Raw genomic sequence first — 22,512 nt, forward strand, 5'->3', positions numbered from 1 at the left:
TATTGCTAGAAAGAGAGAGAGACCACACTGAGATTCCGAATGCTAGTCTAGCAAATTTAGACTTTCAGAAGGCAATTCTAATTATCTTTGAAACAAAGTCGACTTAATTATTTAGTTGATGCCACCATTTTCCAGGCCACTTGCTGCCATTTTTCATTTTTTTGCCCACATTTACAGTTAATACGTTTCTCCTTAGCACCCATACAAAAATTTAAAAACTTATCTCACTGAGTTAAGATACAAGGCATGGCAATTTAACTAATGACTAAAGAAAAATCTATTTTAGCTACCAGAATAAGAGTGGTTGTTTATTTCCTCTCCAGTGCCTATTTATTTTTATTTCTTGCTGCCCAATTTGCAAATACCCAACCATGCTTAATTTTTAACTTTCGTCACATTTTGCTTCAACACTCTATGTTAGACATTCCCCAGGACTGTTTCCAGCTTTTGACCTACTCCTTCCCACTTGGCCGTGATCCCCCAACACAGTCCAAGGGTAATGTTTGTTTACATACGAAAGGAATAAAAATGACAGAACAGAATCATATTTCTTTGGTCTTGCCATGGAATAGACTACAAGAACTACATCTGAGAGGACAAGGGTGAGAGGCAGGGTTTTGGGGGCTGAAATTGTATGTAAGTGCAGCATTAAAAGGGCACAGGGACTCTGGAGACAGACTGCCTAGTTTTGAATACCAGGTCTGCCATTAACAAGCTATTACTGAAATAACTCTTTATCTAATTTCCCTCATCTGAAAAAAGGGAAGTAATAATATTATACTACTAAACAGGGCTTGTTGTGAAAATGATCTGACAATACAGGCAAAGCATTTAGAACAGTATTGGCACATAGTAAATGGTTTATGTGTTACTATTTTATCTACTATAGTGTAAGCTTTATAAAAGCAAGGATTTTAGTCTTTCTTTATTAAACTATATGCCTAAAATCATGCTTAACACAGAGAAGGTGCACAGTAAGTATTCACTGAATGAATGAATGAACGCATTAATAAGAAACATTTTGTTGTTAGAGAAAGAGAAGCAGAAAAGCCTTATTTAAAAGAGAAGGTAGGCTCTGCGCAGTTGCTCACATCTGTAATCCCGAAATTTGGAGGGCTGAGGCAAGAGGATTGCTTGAAGTCAGGAGTTCGAGACCAGCCTGGGCAACAAAGTGAGACCACGTCTTTACAAAATTAAAAATTAAAAAACATTAGCCAGGCATGGTGGTGCACACCCGTAGTCCCGGCCACGTGGGAGGCTGAGGCAGGAGGATCACTTGACCCCAGGAGTTCCAGATTGCCGCGTACTATTGATTGCACTACTGCACTCCAGCCCAGGTGACAGGGTGAGACTGTCTCTAAAATAAAAATAGAAGACAGAAAAACAAAGAGAACAAAATGTCCTGCTCCTCCTCTTCTACTTTTTCAAGAGATGCCATCCCTCACAGACCATTTTCTCTTAGTTGTATTGAGAGGTATAACATCAGCATTCATTGAGAAATGTTTTCAGAAACAGGTGTATAACAGCCTTTGGTGTATTTGTTTCAGAAGTTAGGAGATGACCTTATTACTCAAAATGTGGTCCTCTAACCAGCAGTATCAGCATTACATAGATCCTTGTTAAAACAGCCAATCAGCAGACAGCTAAGACCTACTTCACCAGATTCTGTATTTTAAAAAACTCCTGAGGTGAACACCACGCATATTAAAGTTTGAGAAGTACTACTCTAGACCACTTTAAGAGCACAGGCTATAGAAGGATCAGGCTTCAAATGTAGACTCTGATACTTTATTATGTATATGACCTGAGGCAACATTATAAATGTTCCAATTTCCTCATCTGTAAAATCAAAATAATAATAGTAGTTACCTCAAAGAGTTGCTATGAGGATTAAATGAAAATCCATATGCAGCATTTGGTAGACTGCAAAGAAAACAGGATGTGCCCAATAAATGTTAACTGTTATTGTTGAAATCCCCCATTATGTACTATAAGGCCCCACAAATAAACTTCAGCATTAACTATTAGGAAGAGCTTAACTAGAAAAACAGTATTTCTGTTTTTCTTTCTACTTTAAACTACATAATCAGTCTCCGTTCAAGATCAGTGTCAATTTTGAGGTCTTGTATTAGAAATAATTGCCTCTTAAATTTCTATTATTCTGACCGTGGTTTCCAATTCACATTTTCTCTGGCTTTGATTTTAATTGTGTATGGGAATAAGAAAATATGTGAACGAATGACCAAAATGAACAAATAATATTAAGTTTAAACCTAGAACTAATCCCCGGAAAATACTACTAAAAAAAGAATAGAAATTCAATAGGAGTTTTAGACTACTTTAAAATTATTATGCATGGCTGGCCACAATGACTCATTCCCATAATCCCAGCACTTTGGGAAGCCAAGGCAGGAGTGTCGCTTGAGGCCAAGTCAAGACCAGCCTGGGCAACAGAGCAAGACCCCATCTCTACAAAAAATAAAAAATGAAAACTAGCCGGGCCTGATGGCACACGCCTGTAGTCTTAGCTACTCAGGAGAGGCTGAGGGGCCGGGATCACTTGAGCCCAAGAGTTCTAAGCTGTAGTGAGCAATGACTGCACCACCGTACTTCAGCCTGGGCGACAGAGAGAGATCCTGTCTCAAAGGAAAAAAAAAAAAAAACTTTCCTAAAGTAGTCTGTAAGTTTAATTTTAACATATGAAAAAGAATTCTTCAAAGCAGAAATTGGGCTTAGAAATAAAACCACCACAGACATTTGAAATAAAACCACATAAGCAACGAAGGACAGTAATCAACATTTCAGCTAAAAAATGCTTAATATATAGGAACATTATTATATACTACACGGAAAGGCATAATTCCTTGTTTACAAGCAATGCTTGTAGATATAGAATGCTTTCTATAAATGGTTTCCTAAGAGCAGCAAATAAAGGAATAACACATTATTTTTAGGTTCTAATCAAAACTAGTAGAGGCAAACTAAAAGCAAAGAAAACATGGTAAGGAAAGCAAATTCCTTCCCTTGTCATTAAAAGGTTATCGATAACAAACATTAAGATGTTGGTCAAAATTTCAGTTGGCTTCTTTCCTTTTGGAGAGCTCAGGACTTGGCTCTGTCTTCCTAGAATGGTTAGAATTTGATCTGCCTAGTTAAGCAAATTAGAAAACTCAATCGAAATCAGGTTTAACAATTACAATTATCACAGACTTAAAGAGTTTTCAAAGCATAAAAAAAATTAACAACCCAAAAAAAAAACGGACAAAGAACTTGAATTAACATTTTTCCAAAGAAGATATACAAATGGTCAATAAATACTTGAAAAGATAGATGCTTAACATCACTTGTCAATAGGAACTAATAATTACAATGAGATGCTGCTATAAAAAAAAAAACAGAAACAAGTGTTGGTGAGGATGGGAAGCAACTAGAGTCCCTGGATATTACTGGAAGGAATGTAAAATGATTCAACTGCTGTGGAAAACAGTATGTGTTTCCTCAAAAAATTAAACACAGAATTACCACATATGATCCAGCAATTCCACTTCTGGATTAAAAGAAGGGAAAGCAGGGACTCAAGAGATATGTGTACACCCAGTTCATGGCAGCATTATTCACAATGTCCAAAAAGTGGAAGCAATTCAAGTGCCCACTGATGGATGAATTGATAAACAAAATGTGGTATATACATACAATGGACAATTATTCAATAATTTATTATTATTAAAGGAAGAAAATTCTGACATACACTACAACAGTGGTTCCCAACCTTTTGGCACCAGGGACCGGTTTCGTGGAAGACAATTTTTCTACAGGAGGTGGGCTGGGGGGATGGTTTTGGGATGAAACTGTTCCATCTCAGATCATCAGGCATTAGATTCTCATGAGGAGTGTGCAACCTAGATCCCTCGCATAAGTGGTTCACAATAGGGTTTGTGTTCCCATGAGAATTTAATACTGCCATTGATCTGACAGGAGGTGGAGCTTGGGCAGTAATGCTCACTCAGGTGGTAATGCTCACTCGTCCCTGCTCACCTCCTGCTGTGCAGCCCAGTTCCTAACAGGTTACAGACTGGTAACAGTCCTTGGCCCAGGGGTTGGGGACCCCTGTAACATGGATGAACTTTGAAGACACTATGCTATATGAAATAAGCCTGTCACAAAAGTGCAAGCATTATATGATTTCTCAGATATGAATGATCAAATTCATAAGAGACAGATAGCAGAATGAGAGATGCTAGGGGCTAAAGGGAAGGAAAAATGCAGTTTAATGTTTAAAACATACAGAGTTTTAACTGAGAAAGATCAAAAAAGTTCTGGAGATGGATGGTGGTGATGAGTGCATCACAACAATATGAATGTACTTAATGCCACAGAACTGTATGGTTAAAAATGGTTAAAATGGTAAATTTTATGTTATATTTTGCCACAATAAAAAAGTTCATTAAATGTCTTCACATTCCTTAGTAAAAAATACTATGTTTTGATGATTTGACCATTTTTTACTAAGATATCTTTAAATGTTCTATATAAAAGAGCAACATATTTGATGTTTTTGGCCTCATTTTCTTTAAATTAAGGAAAAATCAACCTCTTTTTATAAGAAGGTTCCCAATTCAAATTGAGATAGAAATTCAGAATTACATAGTTGGGAAGAGGAGTGGAAGAATATGGAAGAGATTACAAAACAAAGCAAAACAAAACACACAAAAAAAAACCTTGTTTAGGTGTTTCTTCCTCTTTTTTAGTCTCCTCATCCTCTAAGCTGGGACTTTCCCGAGAAGAGTTGTCTTGTTGGCTAGAGTTTTTCAATAGTACAGGATCAATTTGTGCTTTCAGGAGTGCAAGAGTCTCAGCCAACTCGTTTCGATTTCTAAACAAGGAAAAAAATAAGACAGCATAAAAATCTTTTTCCTGCTCTAGAGAACTTTTTGAATAATACCGATAGAAATTAAAATAAAAAAGAAAAATACATTAAGAACATCAAAAACACAGGTACAGCTAGCCCTAATTAATCCTGAATTTTAAAAGCACTAAGAAAAACACATTAAAATATACTGTTCTTCAGAGAGGAATATTAGATTTTCCTCTCTACTGTTTGGAATGACAATGAATATCTCTTTGGTTGAAAAGAAAAGTGGAACAAAATTAAACAAAAATCAACGTTTAATAACTTTAAAGGTAGTATGTAATCTTTAAGGAGATGAAATCAATGTAAAACTTGATTGCAAAAGCATTTTTTGTTTTGTTCTTGATTCATTTGGAAATAATTCTTTTCTACCTTCAGAGACAACAGCATTTGATATTGCTACATAATTAAGAACCAGAACTTTCTGAATAATTACAGCAAAACATCAGTTCCAATAACACAATTTAAAAACATAAAAAATTTTGGTAGCTGATTTTATTTTGTTAATAATGGTTTATAACTGATTCAACAATACCAGAAAATTCCAAATAAATAAGAGTCTAACGTATAAATTCTACTTAAAAAAAAAAAAAGGCTGGAGTTCAGTGACCTGATCTTGGCTCAAGGTAACCTCAAATTCCTGGGCTTAAGACCCTCTACCTCAGCCTCCCAAGTAGCTAGGACTACAGTTGTACATCCCTATATCTGGCAAATAAAATCCTATATTTTTACTGGCAAAAACAAAGGTGTGGTATGGTTAATTTAAATGCCACTTACAACTGAGAAAACTTACTTGGATATTTTTCTTGCTCAGACAAGCAGTGCATAACGCTGAAGATAAAGAGCGATTCTGGACTAAGAGTTGGGAAACTTAGTTCTAGATGTGCCACTAGGTTATTAATTAGCAACAAGATCCTCCCATTTGTGTTCTCAATGTGTGATGTAAATACCTCTAATTCAAAGTGAAAACTGTTAAGATGAAATGACTCTTTTTCTTATCTGTCATGTCACACATATGCCTCCTACCCTCCTCTCCCTTTCCAATTCCATGCCAGCTAGATTCTACTGCTTTAGAGTAGGAACTCTGCATTCCAAAGAGCCCCTGGACAAGTCATATATCCTCATTAGGCCTCAGCTTTCTTATTTATAAAAGAATGGATTCTCTTGAGTATTACTAAATTGGTCTTCTGAAGAAAGCAGTAAAATTGCCACGGATAGAAATCAGAAATTAAAATGACAACAATTTATTATGCATGAGAATGAAACATACATGTTCATACATATTATATGAGCATATATAATACACAGTCTAGAATTTTAATTATCTAATATCAAAAGGTAAGACTAGATGTTTTGTCTTGTCTGGTCTTGCCTCCATTTTACAGAAAGGAAAATTAAGACTCAGAGACTTTATTTTTGGCAAAGATCCAGTCCCCTAATTTCATTACAACCTTCTTCTAACTTAAGCATCTATGCTTTATTACTTCTCATATTCCATTCAGAATTCCATGTTAAAAAAAAAAAGAAAAAGAGGATTCCATATACAACAAATGGCTCAATCTATTTGTTATTTCTCAAAGTCATGGTGGGAACTGAAGAGTATACTGAAGTTATACAACATACCAATTTTAAAAAGCTTCAAAACGTAAAAGAGCTAATATTGCTAGGAAAATCTATTTCAATTACTTCCACTACTTTTTTTTTTTGAGATGGAGTTTCACTCTTGTCACCCAGGCTGGAGTGCAACGGCAGGATCTTGGCTCACTGCAACCTCCTCCTCCAGGGTTCAAGCGATTTTCCTGCCTCAGTCTCCCGAGTAGCTGGGATTACAGGCACCCATCACCACGCCTGGCTAATTATTTTTGTATGTTTAGTAGAGATGGGGTTTCACCATGTTGGTCAGGCTAGTCTCCAACTCCTAATCTCAGGTGATCTGCCTGCCTCAGCCTCCCAAACTGTTGGGATTACAGGCGTGAGTCACTGCACCCGGCCTACTTCCACTACTTTAAGCAAAAAGGGAATTTAGCAGTAAAATTTATTAAAGAACAACTCCCTAAAAGGCTTTTAATCTGTTTAATGTGTTTAAACACAAGCCTAAGGTAGTGGTTATTATATGAAAACAGAAAATTACCCATCTTTGGGTTTTTCCTATTTTGAATAATGAAAAAAATCCTAAATCTGAGTTAGAGGAAATTTTTATGAATTCCTTCAAATCACAACCAAATTTCTTTTTTTCCTTTTTTTTTTTTTTTTGAGACAGAGTCTCGTTTTGTCGCCCAGGCTGGAGTGCAGTGGCGCAATCTCGGCTCACCGCAAGCTCCGCCTCCCAGGTTCACGCCATTCTCCTGCCTCAGCCTCTGGAGTAGCTGGGACTACAGGCGCCCGCCACCACGCCCAGCTAATTTTTTTGTATTTTTTTAGTAGAGACGGGGTTTCAGTGTGTTAGCCAGGATGGTCTCCATCTCCTGATCTCGTGATCCACCTGCCTCAGCCTCCCAAAGTGCTGGGATTACAGGCGTTAGCCACTGCGCCCGGCCAATCACATCCAAATTTCTTAACACTATCTACAGAATCTTTTAGACTAAGGACCCTAACAACAATCCAGTTGTTTTGCTACCCCTCCCTCACTTGTTCTCTGTTCTCCATACCATTTCTTCTCTCATGCATGTTAAATCAGACATATCCCTCCAAAATACCAGGCTTTCTTAGGATATCAGGTGACTGATTACACTTCTGCTCTCTTTGCCTGGAATGTGTTCCCCATGGCTAATTCCAATTACTCTCTCAAAGACAAGAATAGAATAAACAAAATCTAGTATATCTACATATGGAAATACTATTCAGCCATAAAAAGGAATAAAGTTCTGATTTATATTACACGGATAAACCTTGTAAAGATTATTCTACTTGAAAGTGGTCACACATGGCTAGTGGTGGTTCCCAGCACTTTGGGAGGGCAAGGCAGGTGGATCACTTGAGGTCAGGAGTTCGAGACCAGCCTGACCAACATGGAGAAACCCCATCTCTACTGAAAATACAAAATTTTCCGGGTGTGGTAGCACATGCCTGTAATCCTAGCTACTCGGGAGGCTGAGGCAGGAGAATCCCTTGAACCTGGGAGACGGAGGTTGTGGTGAGCTCAGATCATGCCATTGTGCTCCAGCTTGGGCAACAAGAACGAAGCTCCATCTCAAAAAAAAGAAAAAAAAGAGAAAGAAAGAAAGTGGCTGCACACAAAAAGTCACGTATCATATAATTCTATGTTTATAAAGTGTTGAGAATAGTCAAATTATAGACACAGAAAGATTGGTGGTCGCTAAGGGCTAGGAAAAGGGAGACTGAAGAATAACTGCTAACGGGTACTGGGTTTTCTTTTTAGGGTGAGAAAAATATCCTGGTGTTAGATAGTGGTACCAGTTGCATAACTTGTAAAAAAAACAAAAACAAAAACAAAAACTAAAAACTACTCAATTATATACATTTTACAAAAAAGAGATGGTGGCTTGGACAAGAATGTAGTTATGAAGGAGAACTGATCAAATTCTAGATACAATTACGCATGAAGAGCTGATTGGATTTGCTGTTAGGGTAGATGTGGAGGGAGAGAAAAAGCAAAGTTACAGATGTGCTCCAAGGTTTTGGGCCTTGGGGTTTACACTTGGTATAAAAGCACTCTCTGTAGTCCCACTCTGTTCCTGAAGAAGCACCTGATGGAATCTGGTATAAAGTCTCCATTTGCTAAAATTCTCTCATCATTAATAACCAAACACTACCACTTGGTTATATTTATATCTCTGCTTATCTTTTTCATTCCCAAAGAAATTCTATTGACATATTCCATAGGGTTGAGCCAGTGAAAGAATGTAGCTGCCATTAACTGAGATGAGATGCTCATATTAGGGTAGAAAGGTTCAAAGTTTAGTTTTGGGCAGACTGGTTACTGACTTTGACTTAACCAGATTCTAAACTGTTTCCTGTATGTACCTTAAGTTAATCTAGACTTCAATGAAATGGAACACATCATCCTAACCATTATTATTGTGAAATATGATTTTTCCCAGCCTAGGAGTTGTTCCGAGTTTGAATTAGTGGTAGGTGCTAAACATTTCAGAAGCAATGAAGAAAAATAAATAAATAAATAACGAAAAGAAACAGACCCTCCTGACAACCCGCCCCTCGCTGGCAAAAAAAAAAAGTCAAGCATAGGTATTATCTTCTACCAAGTATGAGCCAAGTATCTGGTTCTTCCACAGCACCCTTGATAATCTCCATCACAGACTTTGTGACTGTATTATTTAAAATTTCCCTGTACCTTTCTTCCATAACAAGAACTCCTTAAGAAATCGGACCAGAGCTTCACATCTACAGAGCATAGCACAGTATAAATATAACAAGTCTTTTGTAAATATTTAAAATATATGATTCCAGAAGTGAGCAACAACATGCCAACTTTTTGGTATAAATTCCAAATTATTCAGTAGGCAAAAAAATAAAAAATAAAAAAAATTATGGAGGCCAAGAAAACTGAAGAGAAGCATTAATTAGTAATATCAATAGCAGTACTATTCATCTAAGATGTTAACATTAGTGAATGAGTACTGTGTTCCAAGTATTAATTATTCCAAGAGTTTTATATTAATTAGTTCATATAATTCCAATATAACCCAATTAAATAGGTATTAAATTATTCTCATTTTATGACTGAGGAAACTGAGGACACACAGAGAGGAATGGTAATTTGCCTAAGGTAAGTTAGTACAATTTAGCAAGACTGAATTTCGAATAGTCTGACTTTAGAGCCCATCTTAATCACTGTGCAATATTAGCAGGTTATATATATATGGTTTAGAAATGCATTCATACAGTTTGTAACTATGGGTACATGAAAACTGTATATACTATTTCAAATTCAGCTTTTTGAAAATGACTATCAAACCATTATCAGTTTTGAAAATATTTTTAATGAGGTATAATTCACATACTGTAAAATAAACATATTTTAAGCATTAAGTTCATCAGTTCTGACAAATGCGTACATTGTGTAATCTAGACCACAATCAACATAAGGAATATCACTATTCCCACAAAAATTCCCTCCTGTCCTTTCCTACTGAATTCCTTTTCCCCACCAAAGCAAGAAGAAATCAGTCTTGATTATGATAATCATAGATGATATGGTTTGGCTGTGTCCCTACCCAAATCTCATCTTGAATTGTAACTCCCACAATTCCCATGTGTTGTGGGAGGAACCCAGTGGGAGGTGACTGAATTATGGGGTGTGTCTTTCCTGTTCTGTTCTTGTGATACTGAATGAGTCTCATGAGATCTGATGGTTTTAAAAATGGGAGTTTCCTGCACAAGCTCTTTCTTTGCCTGCCGTCATTGATGTAAGACATGACTTGCTTTAATTGGAACTATGAGTCCAATTAAACCTCTTTCTTTTGTAAACTGTCCAGTCTTGTCTTTATCAGCAGCATGAAAAAGGACTAATACAGTAAACTGGTACCGGGAGTGGGGCGTTGCTGAAAAGGTACCCAAAAATGTGGAAGCAGCTTAAAAAGTGGGTAAAAGGCAGAGGTTGGAACAGTTGGAGGGCTCAGAAGAAGATATGAAAATGTGGGAAAGTTTGGAACTTCCTAGAGACTTGTTGAATGGCTTTGACAAAAATGCTGACAGCAATATGAACAATAAGGTGCAGGCTGAGGTAGTCTCAGATGGAGATGAGGAACTTGTTCCCAAACTGGTGTAAGGGTGACTTTTATTATGTTTTAGCAGAGACTGGTGGCATTTTCCCCTGCCCTACAGATTTGTGGAACTTTGAACATGAAGGAGATGATTTAGGGTATCCGGAGGAAGAAATTTCTAAGCAGCAAAGCATTCAAGAGGTGACCTGGGTGCTATTAAAGGCATTCAGTTTTATAAGGGAAGCAGAGCATGAAAGTTTGGAAAATTTGCAGCCTGGCAAGGTGATAGAAAAGAAATCCCATTTTCTGAGGAGAAATTCAAGCTGGCTGCAGAAATTTGCATAAGAAACAAGGAGCCAAATGTTATCCCCAAGACAATGGAGAAAATGTCTCCAGGCATGTCAGAGGTCTTCACGGCAGCCCCTCCTATCACAGGCCTGGAGGCCTAGGAGGAAAGCATGGTTTCGTGGGTAAGGCCCAGGGTCCACGTGCTGCGTGCAGCCTAGGGACTTGGTGCCCTGCATCTCAGCCACTCCAGTCATGGCTGAAAGGGGCCAATGTAGAGCTCAGGCCATGGCTTCAGAGGGTGCAAGTCCCAAGCCTTGGCAGCTTCCATGTGGTGTTGAACCTGTGAATGCACAGAAGAATTGGAGTTTGGGAACCTCTGCCTAGATTTCAGAAGATGTATGGAAATGCCTAGATGCCCAGGCAGAAGTTTCCTGCAGGGGTGGGGCCTTCATGGAGAACCTCTGCTAGGGCAGTGTGGAAGGGAAATGTGGGGTCAGAGCCCCCACACAGAGTCCCTACTGGGGCACCACCTAGTGAAGCTGTGAGAAGAGGACCACTGCCCTCTAGACCCCAGAAGGGCAGATCCACTGACAGCTTGCACCGTGTGCCTGGAAAAGCCAGAGATACTCAATGCCAGCCCATGAAAACAGCCAGGAGGGAGGCTGTACAGGGGCGCAGCTGCCCAAGACCATGGAAACCCACCACTTGCATCAGCATGACCTGGATGTAAGACAGTCAAAAGAGATCATTTTGGAGTTTTAAGATTTGATTGCCCTGCTGGATTTCAGAATTGCATGGGGCCTGTAGCCCCTTTGTTTTGGCCAATTTCTTCCATTTGGAATGGCTGTGTTTACCCAATGCCTGTACTCCCACTGTATGTATCCAGGAAGCACTAACTTGCTTTTGATTTTACAGTCTCACAGGAAGAAGGGACTTGCCTTGTCTCAGATGAGATGCTGGATGTGGACTTCTGAGTTAATGCTGAAATGAGTCAATACTTTGGGGAACTGTTAGGAAGGCATGACTGATTTTAAACTATGAGAACATGAGATTTAGGAGGGGCCAGGGGCAGGAAAATATGGTTTGGCTGTGTCCCCACCCAAATCTCATCTTAAATTGTAACTGCCACAATTCCCACGTGTTGTGGGAGGAATCCAGTGGAAGGTGATTGAATTAAGGGGGGCAGGTTCATTTCCTGTGAGTGAATGAGTCTCACGAGATCTGATGGTTTTAAAAACAGGAGTTCCCTGCACAAGCTCTCTCTTTCTTTGCTTCCTGCTATCAATGAAAGGCATGACTTGCTCCTTCTTGCCTTCTGCCATAATTCTGAGGCCTGCCCAGTCACATGGAACTGTAAGTCCAATTAAACCTCTTTCTTTTGCAAATTGCCCAGTCTTGGGTATGTCTTTATCAGCAGCATGAAAATGGACTAACACAACAGATTATTAGCTTTATTAATTCTAGAACTTATCACAAATGGAATCAAACAGTATGTGCTTCTTTCACATACAAGGAATTTTGAGACAAATCTATACAGTTTCATAGATCACCCCTTTTTATTGCTTAGTAATAATTCATTGTATGAGTAATGTTAAGAATAAAGATGCTATGAACGTTCTTATACAAGGCTTTTTGTAAACATGCTTTCATTTCTCTAATATAAATACCCAGAAATGAAATTTATAGGTTATAGGATAACAGTTTGCTAACATTTGAAGAAACCACAAAACTGTTTCCCAAAGTGGTTGTATCATTTTACACATACAACAAGGTGTTAAGAGTTTCAGTTGGTGCATATCCTTGCTAACATTTGGTGCTGTAAGCCATTTTCGTTTTACTAATTCTAATAGAAGTAAGATAATACCTCATTGTGGTTTTAATTGGAAATTCTACAATGAATAATGATGCTAAGCACTTTTTCATATGAATACTGGCCATATGAATATATTCTTTATGAAGTAACTGCTCAACAGTCTGCATATAACTTTGTCTTCCTTAGTATACTCGATATAAAAGTACTTTCTGTAGTCCCACTAAGATCCTGAAGAAGCTTGTGATCGAATCTGGTCTAAGGTCTTTATTTGCTAAAATTCTCTAATCATTAATAACTAAACACTACCACCTTGTTATGTTTACAAATCTTTGCTTATCTTTTTTTTTTTTTTTTTTTTTGAGACACAGGGTCTCACTCTGTTGCCCAGGCTAGAGTGCAGTGGTACAATCACAGCTCACTGCAGCCTCAAGCTCCTGGGCTCAAGCAACCCTCCCACCTCAGCCTCCCAAGTCACTGAGACTACAGGCAAGTGCCACCACACCTGGCTGATTTTTGTATTTTTTGTAGAGACAGGGTTTTGTCTTGTTGCTTCAGCAGGTCTCAAACTGCTGGGTTCAAGCAAACTGCTCACCTCAGCCTCCCAAAGTGCTGAGGTTACAGGTGTGAGCCATTGTGCTGAGCCCATCTTTTTCATTCCTAAACAAATTCTATTAACATACCTCATGGGGTGAATAAAATCACTTATTACATCATATTTGATTAGACGTAAAATTGGGTTTTTTTTCTGTACTTTTATCTTCTTTCATTGAGGCCTAAACTAGAGATGAAATAATACTTTTGTGGCAATTCTGTTTTAAACATTAACCGGAATAAGTAGGACACTGGCTGAAGCTTAAATATTTTTGCTATTGAAACCTGTTATAATACTAGGTTGAGCCATATGAAATCACCATTTTTACAGGTCAAAATGTTCAAATGTTAACAATTTCATATGGTTTCATGAAACTTAACTACTTTTATTGTTTTGTAAATCACATACTAAATCTTGTTTCAACTTAAAGTATAATTCTTTATATATGAGTTAATTGCTTCCTATCTATTCATCTAATATATATATTTATATTATTAATTTTGCAACTAGCAGAAATGGAAGTTGCTACATAACAGTACAAGTTTAAGACTGTGGTGATGTTATGGTATGAAATTTTCAGTAGATCAACTATGTAAAATGATCTCTTTTTGGTGGATTCTCATTTTTTAAAAAATTCCATTTGATTTTTAATTTACAAAATTCAGTTATATTTCTAAATTTATCAATCATTAAGAAGGCTGACTTACTGGCTTTAGAAAACAAGAACCCTGAAGACCAGATAATTTTTGTTATATAATGCTCTTTTAAGAATTAGGTAGAGGCTGGGCGCGGTGGCTCAAGCCTGTAATCCCAGCACTTTGGGAGGCTGAGACGGGCGGATCACGAGGTCAGGAGATCGAGACCATCCTGGCTAACACGGTGAAACCCCATCTCTACTAAAAAACACAAAAAACTAGCTGGGCGAGGTGGCAGGCGCCTGTAGTCCCAGCTACTCGGGAGGCTGAGGCAGAAGAATGGCGTAAACCCGGGAGGCGGAGCTTGCAGTGAGCTGAGATTGCACCACTGCACTCCAGCCTGGGCGACAGAGTGAGACTCCGTCTCAAAAAAAAAAAAAAAAAGAATTAGGTAGAAATATGTTTCCAACACCAGCTGATCGCCAAGAAAATAATACTGTTAAAGAAACTGTTTTAAGAAAAAACAAGAGGCTTTTAATTTACTAGTAAAAAATAATATTTACTAGCTAAGAAGAGCACCCAAATGCAACCTATTCAATGAAAAAGTCAAAGTCAAAATCTTATTTGCTTTACTTGTTCTTTTAACTTGATTTTCTCTTTTCTTTTTTTTTTGAGATGGAGTCCACTCTGTTTCGCCAGGCTGGAGTGCAGTGGCGCGATCTCGGCTCACTGCAACCTCTGCCTCCTGGGTTCAAGTGACTCCCCTGTCTCAGTCTTCCAAGTAGCTGGGACTACAGGCACGCACCACAACGCCCAGTTTATTTTTGTATTTTTAGTAGAGACGGGGTTTCACCATGTTGGCCAGGATGGTCTCCATATCTTGACCTCGTGATCTGCCTGCCTTGGCCTCCCAAAGTGCTGGGATTACAGGAGTGAGCCACCACGCCTGGCCATCACTTGATTTTCTAAAGGAATCTCTTGCTAAAAAGATTAGTGCCTCTTACAAAACTCCACTTCACATAAACTTGCATGTTTAATTGAAAAATGCTTTGACAACATCTATCAGCCTTAAGATAATCACTCCCCTGCAATGTAAAACGAAAAACAAACATTCTTGCTCCTGTCAAACTCAGTTCTGCTTCCCCATAATTTGAATCCAGTGATCCTGGTCCAGCCTTTGAGATATTCTTCCACAAATCAATCTTCTAAATGTCTGAAGACATTTATGTCTGAGTAAATTTCTGCTAGATAAAGCATTTTCAGTTCATTCAATCGTCTTCTTTGTGGTTGTTCCCATAATGGACTTCACTATATTAATGTTTCTTTTAGAGTTTGCCATTCAAACAGAAATACCATGCTCCAGGGATGATCTCATCCAAGTCAAATGAGATGATGCCCCACATTATTTTAGGCACTAAGTATATATTAGTGACAACTAAGATCCTTATCTTTATGAGGAGGCAAAAATCATTACAATGTTTTCTACATTCAACCTTTGCAACAATGAGAGACCTATGTGAACAAGACAGTTTACTATGTTTGTCAATAACAGTTCCACTGTGTTGGGTTAAAGCTAATTGGAATGTCATGTCATAGTACATCTCATTTATAATAAGCATAAACACATGCAACTGAAAATTTGAGATAAATTACCGTCCTTCCCCAGAAAATATGCATATAATATTCACCTAAAATCTATTCCTTACAAGTTGAGGCCTTTCACAGGTGCCTGCAGCCCCTCTTAGAGATCTTAGAGCCATACTATTCACTATTACATCACCAATTGTTTAGCATAGTACCTATTACACAGGCACCTATGTAACAGAATTTATAAAATTAATGAAATAAAGGAATGTTAGTATGACAATCAGGTGTTGAAAAATTGAATTTCATTATACAAAACCAGAGAGTCAATAAACCAAATGATTTCTGAATGGTCCCAAATATTTCTACATTACTTGGGCAATGTTCCCTGGTTCACTGTAAATAGAAATATATGTATTAATAGATGCCATCAAAATGTCTAAAAATAACCCTGGCACCACTTTCTAAAGAAATTTGTGCTTGTGAAAATGAGAAAAGTATAGGACGGGCCTGGCGGCTCACATCTGTAATCCCAGAGCTTTGCGAGGCCACAGCAAGTGAACAGCTTGTGCTCGGGAGTTCGAGACCAGCATGGTCAATGTGGCGAAACCCCGTCTCTACTAAAAGTACAAAAACTAGCCAGGCATGGTGGTTCACATCTGTAATCCCAGCTACTTGGGAGGCTGAGGCAGAAGAACTGCTTGAACCTGGTAGGCAGAGGTTGCAGGGAGCTGAGATTGCACCACTGCACTCCACACTCCAGCCTGGGTGACAAAGCGAGATCTTGTCTCCAAAACAAAAGAAAGGAAAACTGTGTGTAGGCATTATTCTACACAAGCATCTCCTTCTAAACAATTGCCACATACACTATTTTGTTTATCAAAAACAAATTTTAACAAATAGAAAGAAGTTGTGTGTGTGTGTGTGTGTGTGTTTAAAAAGGGCAGAAGCCCAAGGAATAAAACATGGAGAAATGGTCAAGCATGAGAAGAGGTGAAAGCAACACCACGGAAATTTTCCGACCTTTCTGCTGACAGGTATTTCTTTAGTGAATAAACTAAATTTCAGTCTTTGGAATTAGAAAGGTTTTGTAAGAAAAGCGAATAGTTGGCCGGGCATGGTGGCTCAAGCCTGTAATCCTAGCACTTTGGGAGGCCGAGGTAGGCAGATCATAAGGTCAGGAGATCGAGACCATCCTGGCTAACACAGTGAAACCTCGTCTCTACTAAAACTAAAAAAAAATTAGCCACGCATGGTGGCGGGCACCTGTAGTCCCAGCTACTCAGGAGGCTGAGGTAGGAGAATGGCATGAACCCGGGAGGCAGAGCTTGCAGTGAGCCAAGATCACTCCTGCCTGGGTGACAGTAAGACTCTGTCTCAGAAAACAAAAAACAAAAGAAAAGCGAATAGTTAAAAAGTTTAAAAGGTGGAAATAAAAAGAGAAAAGGTTTACTGAGCATGTATTACAGTGCCAGCACCATTTCTCATACATTCCTCACAACAACTTTTTGAGGAAGTATTATCACTTTCAATTTAAAGTACAGGAATGTAACTCTCAGAAAAATTAAGTACAGTTAGCCCTCTATAGCCTCAGATCAAAATATTTAGAAAAAAATAAACTAAGGCTAATACAATAAAAATACAAACTAAAACTACAGTATAACAATTTTATACCTAGCATTTACATAGCATTAAGTATTATAAGTATATGGGAGGATGTGCACAGGTTATACACAAATATTATGTAAAGGGCTTAAGCATTTGCAGATTTTGTTATCCATGAGGGTCCTGGAACCAGTGCCCCATGGATACCAAGGGACAAATGTAATGTGTCTACAGATGGTAAGTAGATGAACCCAGATTCAAAAATAACCATTAACTCTGAAATTTCACATCATGCATTAAGGTATAATCTACCTAAAACAGTATACATTAGATCTTTTTTTTTTTGAGATGGAGTCTCGCTCTGTTGCCCAGGTTGGAGTGCAGTGGCGTGATCTTGGCTCACTGCAAGCTCTGCCTGCTGGGTTCAAGCGATTCTCCTGCCTCAGCCTCCCGAGTAGATGGGATTACAGGCGTGTGCCACCACATCCAGCTAATTTTTTTTTGTATTTTAGTAGAGACGATGTTTCGCCATGTTGGCCAGGATGGTCTCGATCTCCTGACCTCATAATCCGCCCACCTCAGCCTCCCAAAGTGCTGGGATTACAGGCGTGAGCCACCGTGCCCAGCCTTCCAGTTCTTTTTATTTTGAACTCCTCTCATAAATTACACCTCTGCCTCCCAGGTTCAAGCAATTCTCCTGCCTCAGCCTCCCGAGTAGCTGGGAGTACAGGTGTGTGCCACCATGCCCGGCTAAATTTTTGTATTTTTAGTAGAGATGGGGTTTCACCATGCTAGCCAGGCTAGTCTCGAACTCCTGACCTCATGATCCTCCCGCCTCGGCCTCCCAAAGTGCTGAGATTACAGATGTGAACCACCGCACCCAGCCCATTCGACATCATTTTAAACAACTGTGACTGATCAATAGTAATCGTTATTTCACTGTCGTATTCTCTTCATCTACAAAGAAGAAAAGAATGTTTTAAACAACTACACAAGGTTAATATGGGAAATAATAGAAACAGTGGTATAATGTCATGAATAGATCATATTTGGTCTTTGTATTCAAAGGAGAAATGGTAAATAAATTTTAGTTTAGGACTACTTTGTTTACCTGTGTTTAGCAAATTAATTACAAGGAAAATAATGTAATGATACATGCTTATAAAACAATCTCCCATGAGATTAATCAATACCCATTTATTCTTAGGGAATGAAAATTGAGCTTTTCGACAGCTTATTTCTTCAAAGTGTTAATAAATAATCACTAAGAGAAATTGCTGAAATTCAAAATGGGACAAAAAACAGATATGAGTTAATGTCAAGAAAGTTTTTCATAAGCTAGCGGTTAGATAGCTATGAGTTTTCCCTACTTTATAGGACCCCTGATATCTTCCAAATTAATATATACTGTATTTGTGGAATATTTCTAAATAATAAAGTTACAGTGACAGAAAACTAAAGACACAAAGATTCTGTAATAATGGTTCTAGTATTACAGGGTTTTTTTTGAAGTTGTATTTCATGGTTATATATTAAATGTTTCTGTTCAAATATATGTCAACACAAATTAAAAAATCAAGACTTTTAAAAAGAGAACTATGACAAAAAAGTGCAATGTTCCCAAGATTTCCTCAGAACTCCAATAAAGAAATGTATGCACAGCAAATAGAATATATACTGTGTCAAGATGAAACGAATAAATTAAAATAATTAGAACTAATTAACACTGAATAGAAAACTATAGCTAAAGACTGGGCGCGGTGACTCACGCCTGTAATCCCAGCACTTAGGGAAGCCGAGGCAGGTAGATCACCTGAGGTTGGGAGTTCGAGACCAGCCTGACCAACATGGAGAAACCCTGCCTCTACTAAAAATAACAAAATTAGCTAGGCATGGTGGCACATGTCTGTAATCCCAGCTACTCGAGAGGCTGAGGCAGGAGAATCACTTGAACCCGGGAGGCAGAGGTTGCAATGAGCCAAGATTGCATCATTGCACTCCAGCCTGGGCAACAAGAGCGAAACTCTGTTTAAAAAAAAAAAAGAAAACTATAGCTAAATAAGAACCAAACAATGCTTTTCTTGTGCTTTTGTCTAACAATGTATTTTTCTGTCCATATTATTTATAACTATTCAGATTCTGGCTTCCTGATGTATAAAGTATGTGTATATAATATCGACTGAACTGCTGAATATTTTCATTTACTTGACAAATAAAAAACTAAGTGCGTACTATGGATACTATGCTGGATACTAGGTGAGGCCTTGAAAACTCCCAAAACCCGCGGGGCGCGGTGGCTCAAGCCTGTAATCCCAGCACTCTGGGAGGCCGAGACGGGCGGATCACGAGGTCAGGAGATCGAGACCATCCTGGCTAACACGGTGAAACCCCGTCTCTACTAAAAAATACAAAAAACTGGCCGGGCGCGGTGGCTCAAGCCTGTAATCCCAGCACTTTGGGAGGCCGAGATGGGCGGATCATGAGGTCAGGAGATCGAGACCATCCTGGCTGACACGGTGAAACCCCGTCTCTACTAAAAAAATACAAAAAACTAGCCGGGTGAGGTGGCGGGCGCCTGTAGTCCCAGCTACTCGGGAGGCTGAGGCAGGAGAATGGCGTGAACCCGGGAGGCGGAGCTTGCAGTGAGCTGAGATCCGGCCACTGTACTCCAGCCTGGGCGACAGAGTGAGACTCCGTCTGAAAAAAAAAAAAAAAAATACAAAAAACTAGCTGGGCGAGGTGGTGGGCGCCTGTAGTCTCAGCTACTCGGGAGGCTGAGGCAGGAGAATGGCGTAAACCCAGGAGGCGGAGCTTGCAGTGAGCTGAGATCTGGCCACTGCACTTCAGCCCGGGCAACAGAGCAAGACTCCGTCTCAAAAAAGAAAAAAAAAAAAAAAAAGAAAACTCCCAAAACCCACAAACAAAAAAACCACTTCTGTCTCATAGATAACATCCTAGTTTTTAAACGAGATCAATGTACAAAACGCATAAGTGTAAAAAGGTTCCAATAAAAGATACCTGACAATGCATTTCCATGAAGAGCCATCTTGATCATCTTGTTCTTCTATGTACATTCTGACATTGTGATCTTGATCCAACTGGTACCAGTACATGAGGCCATCTTTGTCTCGCCCAATTGGCTGGAGACGCATAGTATCGGCATCCTCCTCATTAATAATATTCTTGAATTTGAGATTGTCATCAAACTGACACTCGCAGAGGTACTGAAAAATAGTCATAACACGGCTTAAAATACCTCACAAATATTTCTCCATCACAATAAAGATGATACAACCGTAGAATTGATTCAGGGAAAGCAGTGGACAGAACAAACATACTGCATTCCTTCTTTCAGTATCCTCTCCCCACTTTCATACATACTGTTTAGAATAGCCAACGTTTTAAGGAACATTTTATATTAACACCATACCAATTTATAGGTTTAACACAATCACTGACACAAAGTTTTATTTCAAAAGGAATGAGCCCGTTTGCACTAAAAACTCCCAAATCATCTCATGGTGTAAGATTTTCTGTTTTAGGCCAGGCACAGTGGCTGACACCTGTAATCCCAGCCCTTAGGGAGGCCAAAGCAGGAGGATCGCTTGAGTCCAGGAGTTAAAGACTAGCCTGGGCAACATGGTGAAACCCTGTTTCTACAAAAAATACAAACATTGGCCAGGTATGGTGGTGCATGCCTACAGTCCCAGCTACTCTGGGAGGTTGAGGATGAGGTGAGCTATGATCTCGCCACTGCACTCTGGCTCAGGCAACAGAGCAAGACCCTGTCTCAAAAAAAAATTTTCTATTAAAAAAGTTTCATGTAGTTTTTTTCCATTTTCCTTATTTAAAATGACAAATAAAAATTGCATATATTTATGGTATACCCCATGGTATTCTGATATATGTGTATAGTGTGGAATGGCTAAATCAAGCTAATAAACACATCTACTACCTAATGTACTTAGAATTTTTAGTGGTGAAAACATTTAAAATCTAGCCCCTTAGCAATTTTCAAATATACTATATATTGTTATTATCTATACTCACCATGTTGTACAACTGATCTCCTGAACTAATTCCTCCTGTCTGACTTTTTGTGGCTTGGGCCAATATCTCCCCAATCTACCCCTCACCTCCCTAATCCCTGGTAATCACCACGCTACTCTGATTCTATGAGTCTGACTCTTAGATTCCACATTAAGTAATATCATGGGGTATTTCTTTCAGTGCCTGGCTTATTTTACTTAACATAATGTCCTCCAGGTTCAACCTTATTGTGATTAATGCTGCAGTGAACACGGGAGTGCAGGTACCACTTCAAGAAACAAATTCTACTTCCTTTGGATATATATCCAGTAGTAGGATGCTGAATTATATGGTAGTTCTATTTCAAATTTTTTGAGGAACCCCCATGCTATTTTCCATAACGGCCGAACTAATTTACATTCTCACAATCAGCATACAAGGGCTCCCTTTTCTTTCTTGAGACAAAGTCTCATTCTATCACCAGGATGGAGTGCAGGGGTGCGATCTCGGCTCACTGCAACCTCTGCCTCCTGGGTTCAAGCGATTCTCCTGCCTCAGCCTCCCGAGTAGCTGGGACTACAGGGGTGCGCCACCATGCCCAGCTAATTTTTGTATTTTTAGTAGGGACAGAGTTTCATCATGTTGGCCAGGATGGTCTTGATCTCTTAACCTCGTGATCTGCCCGCCTCGGCCTCCCAAAGTGCTGGGATTACAGGCACGAGCCACCGTGCCTGGCCTCAAAGGTTCCCTTTTCTGTACATCTTTACCAAACTTGTTATCTCTTGTCTTGTCTTTTTGATAATAGCCATCTTAACAAGCATGAAGTGATATTCCATTGTGGTTCTAAAATGCATTTGCCTGATAATTAGTGATACTGAGCATTTATTCATATATCTGTTGGCCATTTCCTACGTCTTTTTCTGAGAAATGTCTATTGAAGTCCTTTGCCCATTTTTAAATCAGATTGTTTTCTCGCTGTTGCTTGAGTTCTTTATATGGTTTGAATATTGAACTCTTCTAGTAGTTTTATACTTTCGGGTCTTATATTTAAGTCTTTAATCCACTAAGATAATTTCTGTGTATGGTGTAAGATAAGGGTCTAATTTCATTCTGCATGTGGATGACCAGTTTTCCCAGCACCATTTATTGAATAGACTGTCCTTTGCCCAGTGTGTAATCTTGACACCACTGTCAAAAAGCGACTGACCATCAACACAGGAGTTTGTTTCTGGGCTTTCTGTCCTGTTCCAGTGGTCAATGTATCTGCTTTTTACCAGTACCATGTTGTTTGATTACCATAACTTAGTGGATTCTGAGATCAGGTAGCATGATGCCTCCAGTTTTGTTCTTTTGGCTCAAGATTGCTTTGGTTA

At 38.8% G+C, this 22,512-nt stretch overlaps 1 protein-coding gene across 1 annotated transcript in view; it reads right to left on the reverse strand.

Annotated features, from left to right (window-relative positions):
• The window catches only part of RSF1 (remodeling and spacing factor 1), a 158,063-nt gene that overhangs the window by 61,031 nt on the left and 74,520 nt on the right, over positions 1–22,512 (reverse strand). Inside the window, exons 4-5 of the mRNA XM_025356651.1 lie at positions 20,129–20,334; positions 4,719–4,873 (exon numbers count right to left, since the gene is read on the reverse strand). Of these exons, the coding sequence (XP_025212436.1) occupies positions 4,719–4,873; positions 20,129–20,334 (361 nt within the window). The remainder of the gene's footprint in view (positions 1–4,718; positions 4,874–20,128; positions 20,335–22,512) is intronic.

This window comes from Theropithecus gelada, chromosome 14 (assembly GCF_003255815.1).
Source record: "Theropithecus gelada isolate Dixy chromosome 14, Tgel_1.0, whole genome shotgun sequence".
Classification (NCBI taxonomy): domain Eukaryota; kingdom Metazoa; phylum Chordata; class Mammalia; order Primates; family Cercopithecidae; genus Theropithecus; species Theropithecus gelada.